Below are 18,115 nucleotides of genomic sequence, written 5' to 3' on the forward strand. Positions count from 1 at the left end.
AGAAATTAATCTTTTAATATATTGAGTGGGGAAAAGGCAGGTTACAAAGTGTTGTTATGTGGGATGATTCTATTTTTATAAACTGACTACAGACCATTTATTCCATGAAAATTCTGGAACCCCTACTCTGCTAGGAGATATGCTAGGTGCTGGAAATAGAGATTTAGAAAAAAATGCACTTCCTGTACCAAAAAGATTGTGATGGCAGGCAAAGAAATAGCTCAGCAGTTGCCATAAAAGTGAAAAGGACATGCAATGGGGATGTACGGAGGATGCTGGATGGGCACAGAGGTTGTGCATCATCTGGCTGGGGTGACAGGAAGAATTCTCTTTGGAGTCTGATCCCTCAGCTGAGTCTTGAAGGAGGTAAAAGCATGAGCAAAACACAGAAGTGACAGGCCACTATAAATATTATTGAGGCTTACATTAAGGTTATTTAACACAAGAAAGCTCCAGGAAAATTGAGAGGAGAAGAAAAGTAATCTGTGGTGAGGTTTAAAATACTAAAGGGCAGTATAATAGAGCAAGGTCCTGAGGACAGGGAAAAAATGGAGTCTAGAATAAAACAGTGGAAGTGGGGGAAGGAATTGATTTTAAAAGCAGGGGATTTTTCTGTCTCAAGATTGAGGGAAGGAAGAACAAAGTGATACGTTAAGGTGAAAATAAGATCATGAGCCTGTCCATTGTGATCTCATTAATATTAATATTTTCAATAAGCTACAAAATCATGTAATTTTGCTAAAATAGCAAGGACTGGGGAAGTAGGACCTGATATCTGTAGGGTACCTTCTGTGTGCCAGAAATTTAACATATAAAATATTAATTAACCCTCAAAATCACCCTAAGAAGTTGTCATTATTAATCCCATTCAGTAGATAAGAAAGTTGAGGTTCAGTAAGGCTCAAAGTTAAAAAAGCCTAAAGCCGCAAAGTTAATAGGTGCCAGAACAGGTATTAGAAGCCAGGTTGGTAAGTCTTTGCTACACCAAGTATGTGAGTGGTGGGGAGAGAACTGAAGCTTTATGAAGAGAAGAAAGTTTTAATCACTGTGGAGAATATGATAGCAGGACCATAAAAAATTATTCTGCCATGAAGTGTTAGACAACTTCATGGACTGAAGACAGTTTACAACATCTTATATCATGCAGGCAATTTTGGATTTTCTAAAGATGCTGCCAAAGCTGCAGCATTGCAGTAAAACTTCTTTATTTGATTTTTGGTTCCAAAGACTTTAAAAAACCTCTTTATTTTGATAGAAATCACATACCACACAATTCACCCTTTTAATGTGTACAATTCAGTGATTTTTTTATATGTTCATGGAGTACTTTTTGTCATCATTATCTACTTTTAGAACATTTCCATCACCCCCAAAAGAAACCCTATACCTATTATCAGTCATTCCCCACTCCCAGGCAACCAATAATCTACTTTCTGTCTCTACAGATTTGCCTATCCTGGACATTTCATTTCATATAAATGGAATCAAATGGCCTTCAGTGTGTGGCTTTTTTTTTTTTTTTTTAAACATCTTTATTGAAGTATAATTGCCTTACAATGGTGTGTTAGCTTCTGCTTTATAACAAAGTGAATCAGTTATACACATACAATATGTTCCCATATCTCTTCCCTCTTGCATCTCCCTCCCTCCCACCCTCCCCATCCCACCCCTCTAGGTGGTCACAAAGCACCGAGCTGATCTCCCTGTGCTATGCGGCTGCTTCCCACTAGTTATCTATTTTACATTTGGTAGTGTATATATGTCCATGACACTCTCTTACCCTGTCACATCTCACCCCACCCCCTCCCCCAGTGTGTGGCTTTTTAAATTTTCATTCAGTATACTGTTTTCAAAGCTTATTCATGTTGTAGCATATATCAGTACTTCATTCCTTTTATTGTGGAATAATATTGCATTGCATGGATATAGCACATTTTGTTTATCCATTTATCAGCTGATGGACATTTGGGATGTTTCCACTTTTTGGCTACTATGAATGATGCTGCTATGAACATTTGTGTACAAGTTTTTATGTAATCATGTTTTCATTTCTCTTGATTATATACCAAAGAGTGGAACTGCTGGGTCATATGATGATTCTATGTTTAACATTTTGAGAATATGCCTGTTTTCCAAATGTGGCTGCATAATATTTCTTTTAAAGCCACAACTCGATTGTCTAGAAAGCTTTGGAAAGGCATTTTTCCTATACCTTATTAAGGAAACAGTTATGCAAAATGACTAGTATCTGGCAGCAAATTTTTGGATTACTTTGAGGATTCAGTTTCTTTTTACATTGTGTGGTGGTGGTGAAAAATTGAATATCTCTAAAAGCTTGCATGAGCAAGAGATTTACATGTGTAAATCTTCCCCCTTCTCTAACTGGTATCCCTATTTCCTTGGTGTGCTGGGTGATAAAGATTTTAAATTTTCTCTCTGCCTTAAAAAAAAAGTGAAATGCACCAACAAATGTTACATATAAATACATAAGAAACAACCGAATCCAATTACATACACCGCAGGGGGGTCATAAGGAAGAAATTAGACTCATCATTTGAGGAGATATGCTGGCCCAACTGAACATCTCCCCCACTGAGATTTCTTTATGTTTGTTTTAGCTCAAGCTGGCCATAAATAAACTTGAGTAGTATTCAAGAATATGTTATTAAAGAGTCTCTGGGAATGGCAATACGGTCTGTGAATTTGGATTCTATGAAGTAAAGATATAATCAGAATATCCTAGCAACCAGGAGAAAGAGAACAGCATGAAGATCGGGGCAGATGGCAAGATGCACATCAACATATTCCCCATCACCCAAAGGCAATCAGTGAAATATTCTGGTATACTTTCTTCCAGGTTTTTAACCTATACCATTCTAGGAGGGATTCAGGAGAAAAATCCATATAAGCCTGAGTCCCCTTAGGCTATAGCTGTGTAGTGTTTTTCCTTCCGTGGTTGTATGGTCTTCATGTGTTCACTTGGCTAGGCTATAGTACTCAGTTATTTAGACACTAATCTAGGTGTTGCTGTGAAGGTATTTTGCAGATGTGATTAAAGTTGATAATTAAATGACTTTAATCTGGGTGGACCTAATTCAAGGGGTTGAAAGGCCTTAAGTACAGATCTGAGGCTTCTTTGAAGAAGAAATTTCACCAGCGGGCAGCAGCTTCAGCCCCTTCTGAAGAGTTCCTGCCTGCCCTTCCTGATGGCCTGCCCTACAGATATTTGGACTTGCCTACCCAGCCCCACAATTGTGGAATTCCTTGCAATAAAATTATTTTATCTATCTATCTATCTATCTATCTATCTATCTATCTATCTATCTATCTATCTATCTTCTACTGGTTCTGCTGCTCTGGGTGAACCCTAATAATACACATGGGAAAGGAATATTATGACCACTGTTATTAAGCAAGCAGTGCCCTAGGATGCTGCATTTTTTTTTGTGATTATTAGTTTAAGAGAGAATAATTACCATGCCAGTCCCAAACTTTCCCTTATGGTATGATTCAGGTTCCCCTCTTCCCCCCAGAAAACTCCTGCAAAACCCCTTGGGGTTCCAGAAGTTATTTTAGTGGGCTAGGACCAATGTAAACAATAACAAAAAGAAACAAATAGCAATCAGTATGCATCACATGTAGAGTAAATACCATGGAAGCCTTGGTGAAGGTAAAAGCACTGGAGTTGACTTGATGAAGAGTCTTAATGTTTTTACCTAAACTGCTCCCCCCTCCTCACCCTGCCAAGTCCCCAGGGCATTTCCAGGCATCCAGAACTATGTTACCTAATGTTAAATTGGTAAACAGAAATATTCCTCCCCCAGGCCAACTAGAGACACTCCCTAGAATCCCTAGGAAATGCTTCCATTTCAAAACTTTGAAAATTTTAACCTTCAGATGCTGGGTAAAGAACACAAACACAAAATATTATTTGGCTGCTGTGGTAAACTAGAAATAACAGGGCACAAGACTATGACCAGTTTTTAGCCCATCCTAAAATTTACATCTTATTGCATTTAGGGCTACGTACAGAGAGGGGATAACCATTTAAGTTTGGCAAGTTCCATAATATATGTATTTTGATTTTATGTAAAACTAGAAAAGTTTATTAAATTACATTATATAACTGATATTTAAGTCTACTTAAATAGTAGATGAATGGTTCAAGGAAATAGTAGAATAATGGTTCAAGGAAACGTGCAAATCTATTACCATAGTTAGATTTAATGTAACTTGTCAAGGTGATGAAATCAGTCACTTGAGTAACAGAATAAGTTACTGTCATATGGCATAAATAACTGCTTCTTATTTTCTGTAATCACCTTTATGATATTAAGTAGCTTCATCCATAGTTACATTCATACTATTTTATTTTGTCCTATACTGACCTCTACCATAAGAAATGGAACATGATTTTCTTGTGGTGAATTTATGGTATAGTACTTACTTGAGTTCTCTACTGAGAACTATATTAATTCTGTCCTTTAAAGGTCGATTCTTCTCTGGAATGGAGAACCAGGTTTTCCTACCCATAATCACCAAATTCTGTTTACCTGTAAAATCACATGGAAAAGATAAATATATTTTGGGAGTATACATATATATTTTTATATATTCATACATATATGCATAGATATGATTGTCATAGGGACACCTAGTGGATCTGCTTTAAAAAATTAAAATTTAAAACAGCTTTATCAAAATTTACCATTTGTCATCCATTATCTAAGTCTAGTAACTGTTATTTCCTTTGGATTTAGCCAACTTATAACCAATATATAGTTTTCATGAACTGTAGTCATGTATATTATAGTAGTTAAGAGCAAAGATTCTGGGTTGAAGCACTCAAATTGAATGTATTCTGTCATCTACTAGGCGAGTCATGTTTATCTCCTGTACCTTATTTTCCTTATCTATAAAAGGGAGATTAACGATAGTTCCTACTTGTAGAGTTGTTGCGGCGATTGAAGACTTACAATACTCAGCATCTAATATGTACTGTAATAACTGATGTAACAGTATTATTCATATTTGCATACTTTATAGATTTAAATTAGTCATATTTTTTTAAAGATAGCTGCTTAATATTCCATGCAATTAGCTTAAAACATTATCAATTGTGCCTCTGTGCATCTATTTCAAGTATAACGCTTCTATAAAAACTTTACACATGTAAAGCTTCCACTTCCATTTTCGTTTAATTACTTAGGAGAAAAAAACTCTTGGGAGTCAGGTATCTGGATCAAAGGAACATACGCATTTCTATGATTCTTGATATGTTCTGATAGACTATCAAAAGGAGTGCATGTATCTGTTTTCTTTTTTTTTAATGTAGTTTTGTTTTACTAGTTTTTTTAATTAATTAATTAATTTATTTATTTTTGGCTGCGTTGGGTATTCATTGCTGTGCGCGGGCTTTCTCTAGTTGCGGTGAGCGGGGGCTTCTTATTGCGGTGGCTTCTCTTGTTGTGGAGCACGGGCCCCAGGCGCACAGGCTTCAGTAGTTGTGGCTTGCGGGATTCAGTAGTTGTGGCTCGCAGGCTCTAGAGCGCAGGCTCAGCAGTTGTGGCGCACGGGCTTAGTCGCTCCGTGGCATGTGGGATCTTCCCGGACCAGGGATCGAACCCGTGTCCCCTGCATTGGCAGGCAGATTCTTAACCACTGTGCCACCAGGGAAGTCCCTGTATCTGTTTTCTTAAAGAATCATCATTAGTTTGATTTTATTTAAACAAAAACACTAAATTTACAACTGCAAGTCGTAAGACTAAGCATTTTTCAGATTTTGCTTCACTACTCTTACCAAATATTACCTCCAAATGTTGGAAAAAAATTTTTTCCTCCAAGAATAAACAAACAAAAAACCCCCTATAATTCAGAGTACCCTTATACAATATGCACTATATTTTCAAAGACAGAGCTTTACGTGTTCAATAAGGAGATATCAACTATTAAAGATAATGGAGTTAATAGGTGAGGAATTCTGATGAGGAAAATGGCACAGACCTGACCTAACAACTAAGGTAGAGATGATGAGTGAAGGACATAGGGAGACGTTAAAAAAAAAAAAAAAAAAGCCAAGACATCCTTGGTACCCTTTCATTCGTTCATCCAAGTAATACTACATTTACTGAAAACCAGCAAATAGGTCAGGCATGGGATGCTTTTCCTATTAGCAGGCTATACTTAGGATTCTTGAGAGTGGTTCATGTCAATTTTTTAGCTTCAAGCTTTTGCCATCATGTCTCCACTAGTGACTCAAGGGCCAAATTGAAGTACCTTTTATCTGTCCTGTTATAGTTATGCTGCATCTGCTCCTTTCTGATTTACTGTTTCCCTGTTTACTCTGCTATTCCTCCTCTAATGAATAAACACACATGTCTCTTAGGTTTTTCCTCCCTCATGCCCACATTCTTATCCTTGGTTATCCTCTTCTCTCCAGTGGCTCAATTCACCTAGTTCCCTGTGCCTGAAATTGTCCCGGATATCCTACAAGCACTTTAAAATCATCATCATTACAGCTGCACGCTATTCCCCACTCCTTTATTCTCCATGTCACCCAGACTCAAACTGAAAATCTGAGAGTTTATCCTTGATGCCTTCCTGCATCACCTTTAACTTTCTAATCTCCAAATTGAGTATCTTGTAACCGCTTTTTGGACTTTTGTCCTCTCCATTGACATTCAGGCACTATCATCTCTTCCAGCAGCTATTTCAAAGGCCTGTTCTGGTTTCCTTTGCCAGCTCTAACGTCCACAGAAGCCTCTACCTAGCTTCCAATTTTGCCCAATACCTGAGTTGTACGCGCGCCCACATAAAATTTCAAAGAAATTAAAAAAAAAAAAAAGTTTAATGAATCTTGGGAACTGCATACACATTTATGTTAGGACAAGAGGTCCCAGACTAACATGAAAAGCTTTTAATTTAAGTAAAATTTGCACTGGTAAGCTTTCTTAGGCAAGACCCTTCGCAAATTTGAATCACTTAAAAATCCTACATTACCTTCTACTGAAGAGGTTGTGGTCATTCTTTGGAAATACCTGTATTCATTCCTACAAGTTAGAGAAACACATAGAGTTACTCAGAATGTGATCCCGTGGGCTTCAGCTCTAACGCACCCGACAAACGGTGCGCTGGGGGGACCTCCAGGAATGGGACTTTGCTCTGGGGTAGGACCCGGGGGGAAAAGGCCTAGCGGGGCAGCTGGAGCGGGACGGAAATCAGTAACTAGCCGCCAGGCTCCTGACGCGGAAGGAAGTCTAAGCCTACCTCCCGCCAACTCAGGTCACGAGTCCGACCCCTTCTTCTCGCAGCGTCGACCCGGCCCGGCCCAGGTGCCCCGATTAAGCTCCGATCCAACACACTCGACCCACCCCCGGCCCAGCAGGTACCTGAGCGGGGGCCAGGGCAGGTCCCCGTTCTTGCCGATGCCCATGTTCTGGGACACAGCGACGATGCAGTTTAGCGGACGAACCATGATAGCTGCAGAAAACACTTCCGAGCTAGCACATCACACTGACACGGGGATTACCCGCCAGTTTGGCGCGAAATTTTGGCCACCCGCCCCCTCAGTCCTATTTGTGCAGGCGAGACCCCGCCCTCGTCCCGCCCCACGCCCCGGCGCACCGCAGGGTCGCGACGTGCTCGCGCCCGCAGACGCCCTGGGATCGGCGGTCGCGGGCTCGCGCTCCCAGCTCGGCCCGGCTCTCGGGCTGTGGCTGCCTGCCCCGCGATGTCGCGCCGGAAGCCGGCCTCTCGTGGCGCCGCTCCCGCCGGCCCAGGCCCTGCAAGGCAGGCGGTTTTGAGCAGATTCTTCCACTCTACGGGAAGCCTGAAATCCACCTCCTCCGCAACGGGTGCAGCCGAGAAGGCGGATCCTGACTCTGACTCCGCAGCGCCCCTAGCGTCCACTCTCCCGCCTCAGTTGCCGCCACACGTGGTGGGTTCGGTCCAGGACGGGGCGGGGCCATCGGGGAGTGGGCGCGACCATACGGGCGGGGGCGGTGCTTGTGGGTGGAGCGGGAGGAGGCGGGGACTGTGCGCGAGAATATGCGAGATGACTTGGCCAGGCGGGAAAGGGGCCGGGCTCAGGAAGGAGGAAGAGGGAAGAGGCAGGGCCGCATACGTCCTAGGTGGAGTTCAGACATTTTAGGGTAATATTACACTTGGGGTAATAGATTTGAGGCTAAGGTCACACCGGCTCTTAATGGCAGACCTGAGCTCATTCTGATGAGGTTAGAGTCAAAGGATACATATTTTAATCTCCATCCTCTCCCCCGCCCCCCCCCCCTTTTTTTTTCTGGATTGAGGGTTGAAGAGGAGCATTATTTATTATTTGTATGTGTTTGGTTAGCTGACTAGACGAAAACTGCTGTTAAATCTCTAGTTTTTAAGGCTGCAACAGTCTTGCTGAGCATTTCAAGTTTTTACGGGTCAAAGTCGTGTTGTGCAGTTCCCTGGTGACTGTACCCCTTGTAGTTCAGGTTATAAAGTCTGATACACAATTTGGGTGGATAAAGTTTCTTAAGATGATACAGATGTGATGGCTAGTTGTTGGATGCTTCCTGTTGCTTCAAAATCTTCCCTTAATTTATATTTCTTCCATAGATGATTGTTCCTCTCCTGTCTTTGTTTTTTGACCATAGCCTACATTTTCATGAATTCACCAAGATTTTATTTTATGCCTACCATTTAGAGGTTATTTGGTGAAGGACTTAAGTTTTTGACAGGTTTTCTGCCAGCATATAGTCCATAATCTTGTGGCATTTTCAGTGGTGAACATAAAACCGAGTTTGAATGTGAAACAGTTAAATGACAATTAACATTTCAAAAATGATACTGTTTTTAATTATCTGTCTAAATTCAACTTTTCTAAATATTAGGTTTTTTTCTTAAAGGTATTCTATTTAACATAGGTAAGTAGGGTGATTCATAATCTGAGATAGGGGAAGGCTGATCGAGTGAAGTAAAGTAGCAGCCTTGGTTCTAATTCTAGGAGGGCTTGAGGTGCTGAGGCTCATGACCTGCCAGTCTCCACCTTGTCTTTGAAGATGGTAAAACAGTTCACCCATAACTCTACATAGATGATTCTGTGAAGGGTGGATGGCAAGAACCTTGCTGTCATTCAGAAGTAAGGTTTAAATTATTTTGCATACATCAAGTTTTGAGGTTAGAGATAATATCATTTTCTAACATAGGTTGCAGAAATCGACAGAAGTAAAAAGAGACCACTGGAGAGTGATGGGCCTGTTAAAAAGAAAGCAAAGAAAGTCCAAGAAAAGGAAGAAGGAAGTGATTCAGTAATGTCTGGGAACCCTGGTGAGTTCTGGGGCAATTTTTCTTCATTCTTACAAGTCATGACTCTGATATTCTCACATTCTCCTGAGGACAGAGGAGACTGTTGGAGTATTGGGCCATTTTTTCCTTTGTGGAGAAAGGTCTCCATTGTGCTTGAGTAGACTGGCCCCTTCATAAGGGGTGTTGTGGGTAAGAGGTTGGGGGAGTGGAGGTAAGAGCTGGAGTTCTGCAATTTGGCTATAGTTCTCCCAATTTTCTCTCTTATTCCCTCTAGCAAATTTTTGTCTTGTTTATAAAAGTAAAACGTTCTTGTTATAAAAATTTCAAACAATACAGAAATGTAGAAGGTGGACAGTAAAAGACCTCATAATCTCTCCCTTTCAGTAAGGGCTACTGCTAATTTTTGGGGGTGCTGTGCATACTTCCAGGTTTTTCTGTTTATACACATTTATATGTACTCAAATAGACCCCAAAATTAGTTAACTAATAATAATATTTTATAAATTGTATTATACTATATATACTAATTTGCAACTGTTTTTTTCCACTTAGCAGAACATTTTGAACAATTTTCAATGTCAGGACATGTAGATCTACCCTGTCCTTTTTAATCATGGAGCTGCTTTTTCTGTATGCTAAAGGGTTTTGGGTAAAACCACTATTCCTGAGCTGTTGGACTTCTAGAGGAGGTATTGGATACAGATAGTTGAGCAGATTTTTCTCTAGTTTTTGGCCTCAGACAATTTGTGATAGGGGAGGACAGAAAATGCTTCTTTCTTCATTATCCCCAGGAAATTAGGTAAAGAAAATGAGACAAAACCAAAAAAAAGTTTCAATTTAGTGGATCAAGAGATAAAATTTGGATTTAGGGTTAACATGAAAGCCTTAGTATGAAATAACTATAGAAATGGAGACGTACGGTTAAAGAGAAGGATAAATCTGATGGTACCCTTTTTCTCCTACCTGAAGGGGCCATGACTAGAGGCATGACTTGACAGAATTTGCATTTTCCAGGGTTGTCTACCTTTCTTTGCTTCGTTACTCTACAGGGACCTGATCTATTCAGTTTTTCAGTAAATTCGTCAAACTGTTAATGAACCTTCTGTTTGCCTTCCATTGTTCTACAGGCTTTTTGTAGTTCTTTTATTCTTCCAAACAACCCTTGCTGTCCTCCTTTTTAGAAGAGGTGGGTGATAGGTGAGGATTGAGGGTTACCACACTTAAGGAACTTTTCCAGGCACCCAGGAGAGCTGAGGTGGAAAAGGGGCAACAGACTTGGAATGTTTTGAAATAAGACCTTTGCTACTTGGTAAAAATCACACTCAGGAAGAAGAAAGAGCTTTCCCCAGTCAAACGCTGGGTGATTGCTCCACCTCGGGGTTTTTTTTTTAAATAACAGATTATTAAGATATAATCACATGTTATACAATTCACCCATTTACCATGTACAATTCAATGACTTTTAGTATATTCACAGAATTGTGCAGCCCTCATTAAGTCAATTTTAGAACATTTTCATCACCCCCAAAGGAAACTCAGTACCCAATAGCAGTCACTTCCCATTTTCCCCAAGCAGCGCCCCCTTCACCGACCTAAGCAACCACGTACCTATTTTCTGTCTATAGATTTGCCTATTCTGAACATGTCATATAAATGGAATCGTACAGTATGTGGCCTTTTTGTCTGGTTTCTTTCACTTAGCGTAATGTTTCCAAGGTTCATCCATGTTGTAGCATGTATCGGTACCTCCTTCCTTTCAAAAGTTGTTTTGATTTAGTTTCTTTTTATTGTGGTAAAATACACGGAACATAAAATTTTCATCTTAACCATTTTTAAGTGTACAGTTCAATTAAGTGCATTCATAATTTTGTACAACCATTACATCCATCCATCTCTGGAATTCTTTTCGTCTTGCAGAATTGAAACTCTATAGCCATTAAATAATAGCTCCACATTCCCCCCTCCCCCAGTCCCTGGCCATCACCATTCTACTTTCTATGATTTTGAGTACTCTAAATTACATCATTCCTTTTTATTGTTGAATAATATGCCATTATATGGATCCACTTCAGTTCTTAATTCTTCAATTTATAAGCTCTTTTTTATACCTAGGATCCACAGGGGAAGGAAGCTTTTATACTCACAAGGAAACTTGATACATTTGAAAAGTGATTTAAATATGTGTTTTGAAAACAAATTGAATAATAATAAAAAGGTAAAACATACATTTGAAAAGAAATTCAAATATATATCTCTGAAAGAAGAGAAGTCACAGTAAACTAGGTAAAGTATATATTAGAAAAGTCCTATATTTAAGAAGAAAGGGAGTTATAGTATTCTTTCAAAGGTTCTTAACCTTTAGCATTTGTGACATCAAGGTGTTTTTGGTGTTTTTTAATTATGGTGTTGATTTCCCTAATATGTCTTTTTTCCTCTGGCTGCTTTTACGATTTTGTATTTATCACTGGTTTGCCCACATTTGATTTTGATGGGCCTTAGTCTAGTATTTAAAAAAATTTTTATTTCTTCGTTAATCTTTATCCTGTTTGGAGTTCATTTAAAGCTTCTTGAGTTCCATGGGTTTATAGTTTTCATCAAATTTGGAAGAATTTTTTGGCCACTTTTTTCTCAAATTTTTTTTCTGTCTCTTCCCTTTCTCTTCTTCTGAGAGTTTATTAATAGGGATGCTAGATTACTTAACATTATCCCTCAAATAAGGAAGCTGTTTTCATTTATTTTCCATTATTATTTCCCCTTCTGCTTCATTTTGGATTGATTCTCCTGCTGTATTTTCAAGTTCAGTGATATTTTTTTCCTGTAGTATCTAATAAATTTAATAAATTTAATTCAGTGAAATGTTCAGTTCAGATATTGTGTATTTCACCTCTAGAAGTTCTATATTGTTCTTTTTAAAAAATCTCCCATTTTTCTATGTGAATTGTATTTCAGTAAAGCTGTTACCAAACAAAAACCTTCCATTCTGCTCCTCTTTATTTTTTCCTTTTCATTCTTGATTATATGGAACATGTTTATGTGTTTTCATGTCATTATATGCTAATTCTGTCATCTCTATCATTTCTGGTTTTGTACACCTTGACTGATTTTTCTACTTTTTGCAAGTTTAGTAATTAATTATTTGGATTGCATTTTGTTTTTTAAATTTATTTATTTTTGGCTGCGTTGGGTCTTCGTTGCTGCGTGCGGGCTTTCTCTAGTTGCAGCGAGCGGGGGCTACTCTTCCTTGCTGTGTGCATGTTTCTCATTGCGGTGGCTTCTCTTGTTGCAGAGCACGGGCTCTGGGCACGTGGGCTTCAGTAGTTGTGGTGTGTGGGCTCAGTAGTTGTGGCTCACGGGCTCTAGAACGCAGGCTCAGTAGTTGTGGTTCACGGGCTTCATTGCTTCATGGCATGTGGGATCTTCCTGGACCAGGGATGGAACCCCTGTGCCCTGCATCGGCAGGTGGACTCCCAACCACTGCGGCACCAGGGAAGTCCTGATAATAAGTATTTTGAACTTTGTGTTGTTGTGTGCTGGGATTTGTGTTTCTTTAAAGAATGTTGAATTTTGTTCTGGCAAGTAGTTAAATTCCTTGTGGATCAGTTTGATCTTTTTAGGGATTGTTTTTAAGCTTTGAAAGAGAAGGTCTAGAGTAGCCCTGTTCTTAAGCCTTGACTTTTCTAGAGTTGGGAAAGGATGCATAGTTGCAGTAGCACACCATTATATAGTATTTACACCATGCAGAGACAATGTTAATAATCTTTAGATTATAGATAGTAGTAAAATGTAATAAAAGTTTTAGGAAGCAGTGAGGTCTGAGTATTTATTGCCTTTGTTTTTAATGTAATTCATTTAATTGTAAGTTTATATACTGTAACATAATAGCTGTGTTTTACAACTGGCTCACAAAGTTCTTGAAGATTTCACTTACCAGTATGAGCTGGCTCCCCTTGTCTCTCTGTGTGGGCTAATTTGAGCTTCCTCATAGCATGGTGGCTGGTTTCCAAGAATGAGTATCCTGAGAGAGAGCCAGACAGAAGCTGTATTGTCTTTCACAGTCTAGCTTTGGAAGTTATATAGTGTCACTTCTGCCATACTCTGTTGGTTGAATTAGTTACAAAGGCCTGCGTGGGTTCAAGGGGAAGGAACATGGATCCCACCTTTCAGTGCAGGAGCGTCAGCATCACATAGGAAAAACATATGGGATGGAATATATATATGTCTGGCTACCTTTGGTAAATAAAATCTCCCCAGATTCAGACTTCACTTTTTGTTATTATTCTTATTTTAATTACAGATAAACATAGTGTAGAACTCTGTCTCAAATGCATTTTGATAAATACAAATATCCATTATCTTAATACTATATAAATGTGGACTTTCCAAAATCAATTAAAGATATTATAAAATATAGCCAGAGTATATAAAAATAAGATACAATTTTTTAAAAAGACCCGGGAAATGTATCAGATATTATACCTTTAAACCATATCCAGAAAGTTCAAATTGAAATTTGCCTTAAATTCATATAGTTTCTAGTTTACCCTAGACCATTTTATAAAAGGCATCGATTAATATTTATAATTATTACACACTGCAATTAATATCCTAACATCAAAGCTACTTAGTTATTTAGAATTTTGTTTTAATTGAAGTATAGTTGATTTACAATGTTGTGTTAGATTCCGGTGTACAGCAAAGTGATTCAGTCATACATTTTTTTTTTTTTTTCAGATTTTTTTCCCTTATAGGTTATTACAAAATATTGAGTATAGGTCCCTTGCTATACAGTAGGTCCTCATTGTTTATCTGTTTTATATATAGTAGTTTATATCTGCTAATCCCAAACTCCTAATTTATCCACACCGTGCCACCACCCCCCACCCTGGCCTTTGCCCTTTGGTAACGATAAGTTTGTTTTCTAACTCTGTGAGTCTGTTTCTGTTTTTGTAAATAAGTTCATTTGTATCACATTTTAGATTCCACATATAAGTGATATCATATGATATTTGTCTTTGTCTAACTTCACTTAGTATGATAATCTCTAGGTCCATCCATGTTGCTGCTAATGGCATTATTTCATTTTTTTTTTTTTTTATGGCTGAGTATAAAGCTACTTAGTTTTAGTGAAAAAGTCAAATTTGTTCATGGAATCAAATATGCCATTCCCCAAATTCCCATTTTTGCATTCTGTAATGACTGCCTATTATACAGGGTAAGAAATTTTATCCAACAAACTTTCCATTTTCATTTTATGCTCTTAAAAAAAGAATCACCTTTTGACGTTTAAAACAACATGCCCCAATTTGGAATGAATATTTAAAAACAAGGGCACTAAGATTAAAAAATAAGTCTTTTAAAAGAAGAGGAAGTTCTGCCCTTTACCTGGGTTTCTGTTGTTAGACAAGATTTGAAACTGCCTCTTAAGTCTATTTATTTTTCTTTTTAAGACTCTCCTCCTTGACTTGCGTATTATTTTTATCTGCCTAAGCTTAAATATCTTCTTTTGAGCTTAAACCCTCAAAAACATTGGCTGTAAGTTATCTTCCCAAACAGAGAATTCTTGAGACCCTGAGATCTATGAACATGGATTTGTTGTTGTTTTTAATTCATTATAGATGTTTAACACATGTAGAGAATCATAAGCTTGATAAATTTCACAAACTGAAGTCACCTATATAACCGTGACTTAGATCAAGAAACTATATTACTAGGACCCCCAGAAACCTCTCTGTGCTCCCTCCCGCTGACAACCCCTTCCCCCCACCAAGGATAACCACTATCCTGACTTCAGTATAGATTGGTTTTGCCTGAACATTGTGTTTAATTTAACTGATTTAAAATATGTTTGTAATATTCCAAAGGTTTTTCTTTTTTTCCTTTTTTTAAGATGAATTATTTTATCTGTAAAACAGATTCTTATACAGATTTTAAAATATCTGTTGATAGTGGCACATATTTATATCTCAGCATCTACTCTGTGCTTTCTTCTAGATTAAAATTCTTTATTTAAAATATGATAATTCTTCTACCTCCTTGATCCTTCATAACCTAGGCCTAGAGGAGGAAGCCTGAGTAGAGAAAGTAACTATTATGTATTTCCATTTTATGGTACACAAAAAATTAAAGCTCAAACAGTGAAGGTGTTAATTCAGTGAAATATTTTTAGCAAGAAGTTTTTGGTCTATTTAACATGTTGGGACAGCAACCAATGGCCTTGTTTCTAGGGTATATCCTCTTAAGGGCTCAGGGACTTTAGTGATAATGCTGGCAAGTCTTAATCTCATATTGTGGCAATTTGATAGTTCATTTCATGGCATCTTCAGAAAAGGAAATAGTATAAGTGAGCTTTTAAGTATAGGAGCAGAATATGGAGGTTAAGGTTTATTTGGGTACTGTTAAACTAAAACAGGAGAACAGCCAATTATTTTACCAGCAAAATGGATTTATCTGGGAGCAGCTAAGAACTGCAATTTAGGACATGCAACTATGGCAAACCACATGCAAGTTCAGCAAGGCAAAGGAGAGGAAACTCTTTTATAGAGGAGAAGAGGAATTTGGGAGGGTCATTGGAGGAAACTGGGAGTTCAAAGTAGTGGCTTTTCTTTGACTGAGTTGTGACAGTCTCATTGGTTGAACTGTTGCCAGGCAAGGAGAAAATCTTCCTCCTGCTGGTGGTAGTAAACTAGTGTCACTTCTGTAGGAGATGCAAGGTAAGTCTCTTCCTGTTGGGATCTGTATTGATGTTGGGTGGTATGTCCAGGAGAGCTCTCCCTGCTGGCCTCCCAACTCCATTTTAGGAGGTTTCCCTTTTAATTTTCATCGTACTCAGTTTTCCATGAGCCAGGTTTTTCACAGTAGTTACAGTCTTCCTCAAGGCCTAATGGAGGGACTGGTGCCTATATCTGTGTCCCTTCTTAGGCATGAGGGTTTCGTAGCTCTTGGGGGCTTTGCACTTGAGAAGCCTTCCAATTTAGTTTTTTTCCTTGAGGGCCTTATGAGGTGTTAGAATCTCTCTTAGGTATCTGTGAGGAAGGCAATGAAAGATTTTGGTTTTCCTGTGTAAGCTTCATTCTTCCCGCAGGTAACATGTTCATATTTCCCCCTGGTTTTCTTTTAGATGGCTCAAGATATGATGGTCCTAGGAGCATTAAGAAAAAAATTGTAATTTTGGGTAATTGCTTGTGTACCAGTTCTTTCTCTTATTTTATAGTTCAGGAATCATAATGGCTTGATATAAATGAACAAGTGTGGAACACCTTCTTTCCTAACTCTTGAGCTGTGGTGCACTCGTAGAAAGTCATTGTAGCCTAAGGATGAAAGATGGCTACACAGAAAAAGGAGAGAAAAAACTTTAAGTGATGTGGAAGGGTAGCAGAGAGGTTGTACAGAAGCATGGTCTCAATCCAGGATCTTTCTGAACCGACAAAAACCTCTCTGTATTGAGCATAACTCAAGGATGGAGCTTCATGGCGGAATCTTCCTTGGCAGTGGTGAGAGTAGGGTAGGGTGGGGAAGGATGGTAAGGAGGAGGGCAAGAAAGTGAGCCATCAAGGGCTCTTCCCACATGCACGCTAAGTCCTTGCTGCACATCCAGCTGAGCAAACCCTGAAGTTTGTGGAAATAAGGCCATAGACATGGAATTCTTTGAAATATGAACCTTACTGTTTACTTAAAAAAATAAATAATGGGAAGAAAAGAGCAGAGCATTCACTAGCTAGAAGAGTCTGTGGCTACTTCACCTTAGTTTTTAACACTTCAGTTTTAGATATTCTTTTTTCACATGAGTGCAATTCTAAGACTTACACCCCACCCCCATCCCGGGAAAGTTTTTTTGTATCGATAGGGGGGAAGTCCTTATGTAATATAAAAACTTACAGTATATGTTTGAAGAGTGATTCAAGTATACATCCTGAAAAGGGGAGAATAACAGTAAATAAGATGAATATATACATTTGAAAAGAGATTTCAAATATACATTTTTCTAGCTACAGGGTTAACAGGAGACAGGATAAAGTATAGATCTAAAAAGAGGTTTGAATATTAATATGAAAATATTTAAACTTTTAGAAATGAACAGAACCCAACTCTTGCCCTCAGAGTGTTTTTGCTTTAATGGGGAAGTAAGAGATAATAAATGCAGTCCCAGTTTCTTTATATTAAATAGTAATTACCTGATAGTATTGCTCTAAAGGGTGAAAAGATGTATTCTGGCATATAGTAGATACCCAATACATGATAGTTTCCCTTATTTTATGGGTTGCTTGCTTATTAATAACTGCTAATTGGAAGAGTGTGATAAGTGCTGTAGAGAGATGTGATCTTGTTATAGGAACATAGAGAAAGAAAAGATGACTTTGAACTGGGAGAATTAGCAGAATTCCATGAAAAAGTAGTTTTGAGATGGGTCTTGACGAAATGAGTACAATTTGCTGTGTGAAAATTGGGGTCAAGGGCATTCTGGGGAGAAAGAATAGCATGAGCAAAGCTGTGGAGGCAGGAAGGCACATGTCCTGGGGGTGGTGATCTGGTTTCCTTGGTGAATTCCTGGTGTCAGTGTCTTTAGGTCTTTCCCATGGAGCTGGTCAGTTTCCCCAGTCCAGAGCCTTGTGAGCTCCTGCCTGGAGGGAGAGCTCTGGCTGCCTGTGTTCTGAGAGCTGGTGAGAAGAGGCTGGTTTCTCCGCATACAGTAAGACTGTATTCACATCATTCTTATGGCTCAGGCACAGTACTGCATCTCACCTGTGCCTGTTTTGCCTTTTCCAGAGAAATCTCCAGTCTTCTTCTGAGGTAGAAGGAGGACAGTTACCCTTGAGTTTGGAGT

At 38.7% G+C, this 18,115-nt stretch overlaps 2 protein-coding genes across 7 annotated transcripts in view; one reads left to right on the plus strand and one right to left on the minus strand.

The window, feature by feature from the left end:
* The window catches only part of DHFR (dihydrofolate reductase), a 28,293-nt gene extending 20,491 nt beyond the window's left edge, over positions 1-7,802 (minus strand). The window contains exons 1-3 of one of the 2 annotated variants that reach the window (XM_068535590.1): positions 7,624-7,802; positions 7,000-7,049; positions 4,448-4,553 (exon numbers count right to left, since the gene is read on the minus strand). In XM_068535590.1, coding sequence (XP_068391691.1) covers positions 4,448-4,553; positions 7,000-7,024 — 131 coding nt within the window. In that variant the 5' untranslated portion in view covers positions 7,025-7,049; positions 7,624-7,802. Of the gene's footprint in view, positions 1-4,447; positions 4,554-6,999; positions 7,050-7,388; positions 7,597-7,623 lie in introns of those variants that run through there. The other variant, XM_068535589.1, reaches the window with a different exon arrangement.
* Positions 7,628-18,115, plus strand: part of MSH3 (mutS homolog 3) — a 192,717-nt gene continuing 182,229 nt past the window's right edge. For 2 of the 5 annotated variants that reach the window (XM_068535584.1, XM_068535586.1), the window contains exons 1-2: positions 7,628-7,936; positions 9,195-9,315. In XM_068535584.1, coding sequence (XP_068391685.1) covers positions 7,730-7,936; positions 9,195-9,315 — 328 coding nt within the window. In that variant the 5' untranslated portion in view covers positions 7,628-7,729. Of the gene's footprint in view, positions 7,937-8,082; positions 8,232-9,194; positions 9,316-18,115 lie in introns of those variants that run through there. The other 3 variants (XM_068535585.1, XM_068535587.1, XM_068535588.1) reach the window with 3 other exon arrangements.

This window comes from Eschrichtius robustus, chromosome 2 (genome assembly GCF_028021215.1).
Source record: "Eschrichtius robustus isolate mEscRob2 chromosome 2, mEscRob2.pri, whole genome shotgun sequence".
In the NCBI taxonomy this organism is placed as follows: Eukaryota; Metazoa; Chordata; class Mammalia; order Artiodactyla; family Eschrichtiidae; genus Eschrichtius; species Eschrichtius robustus.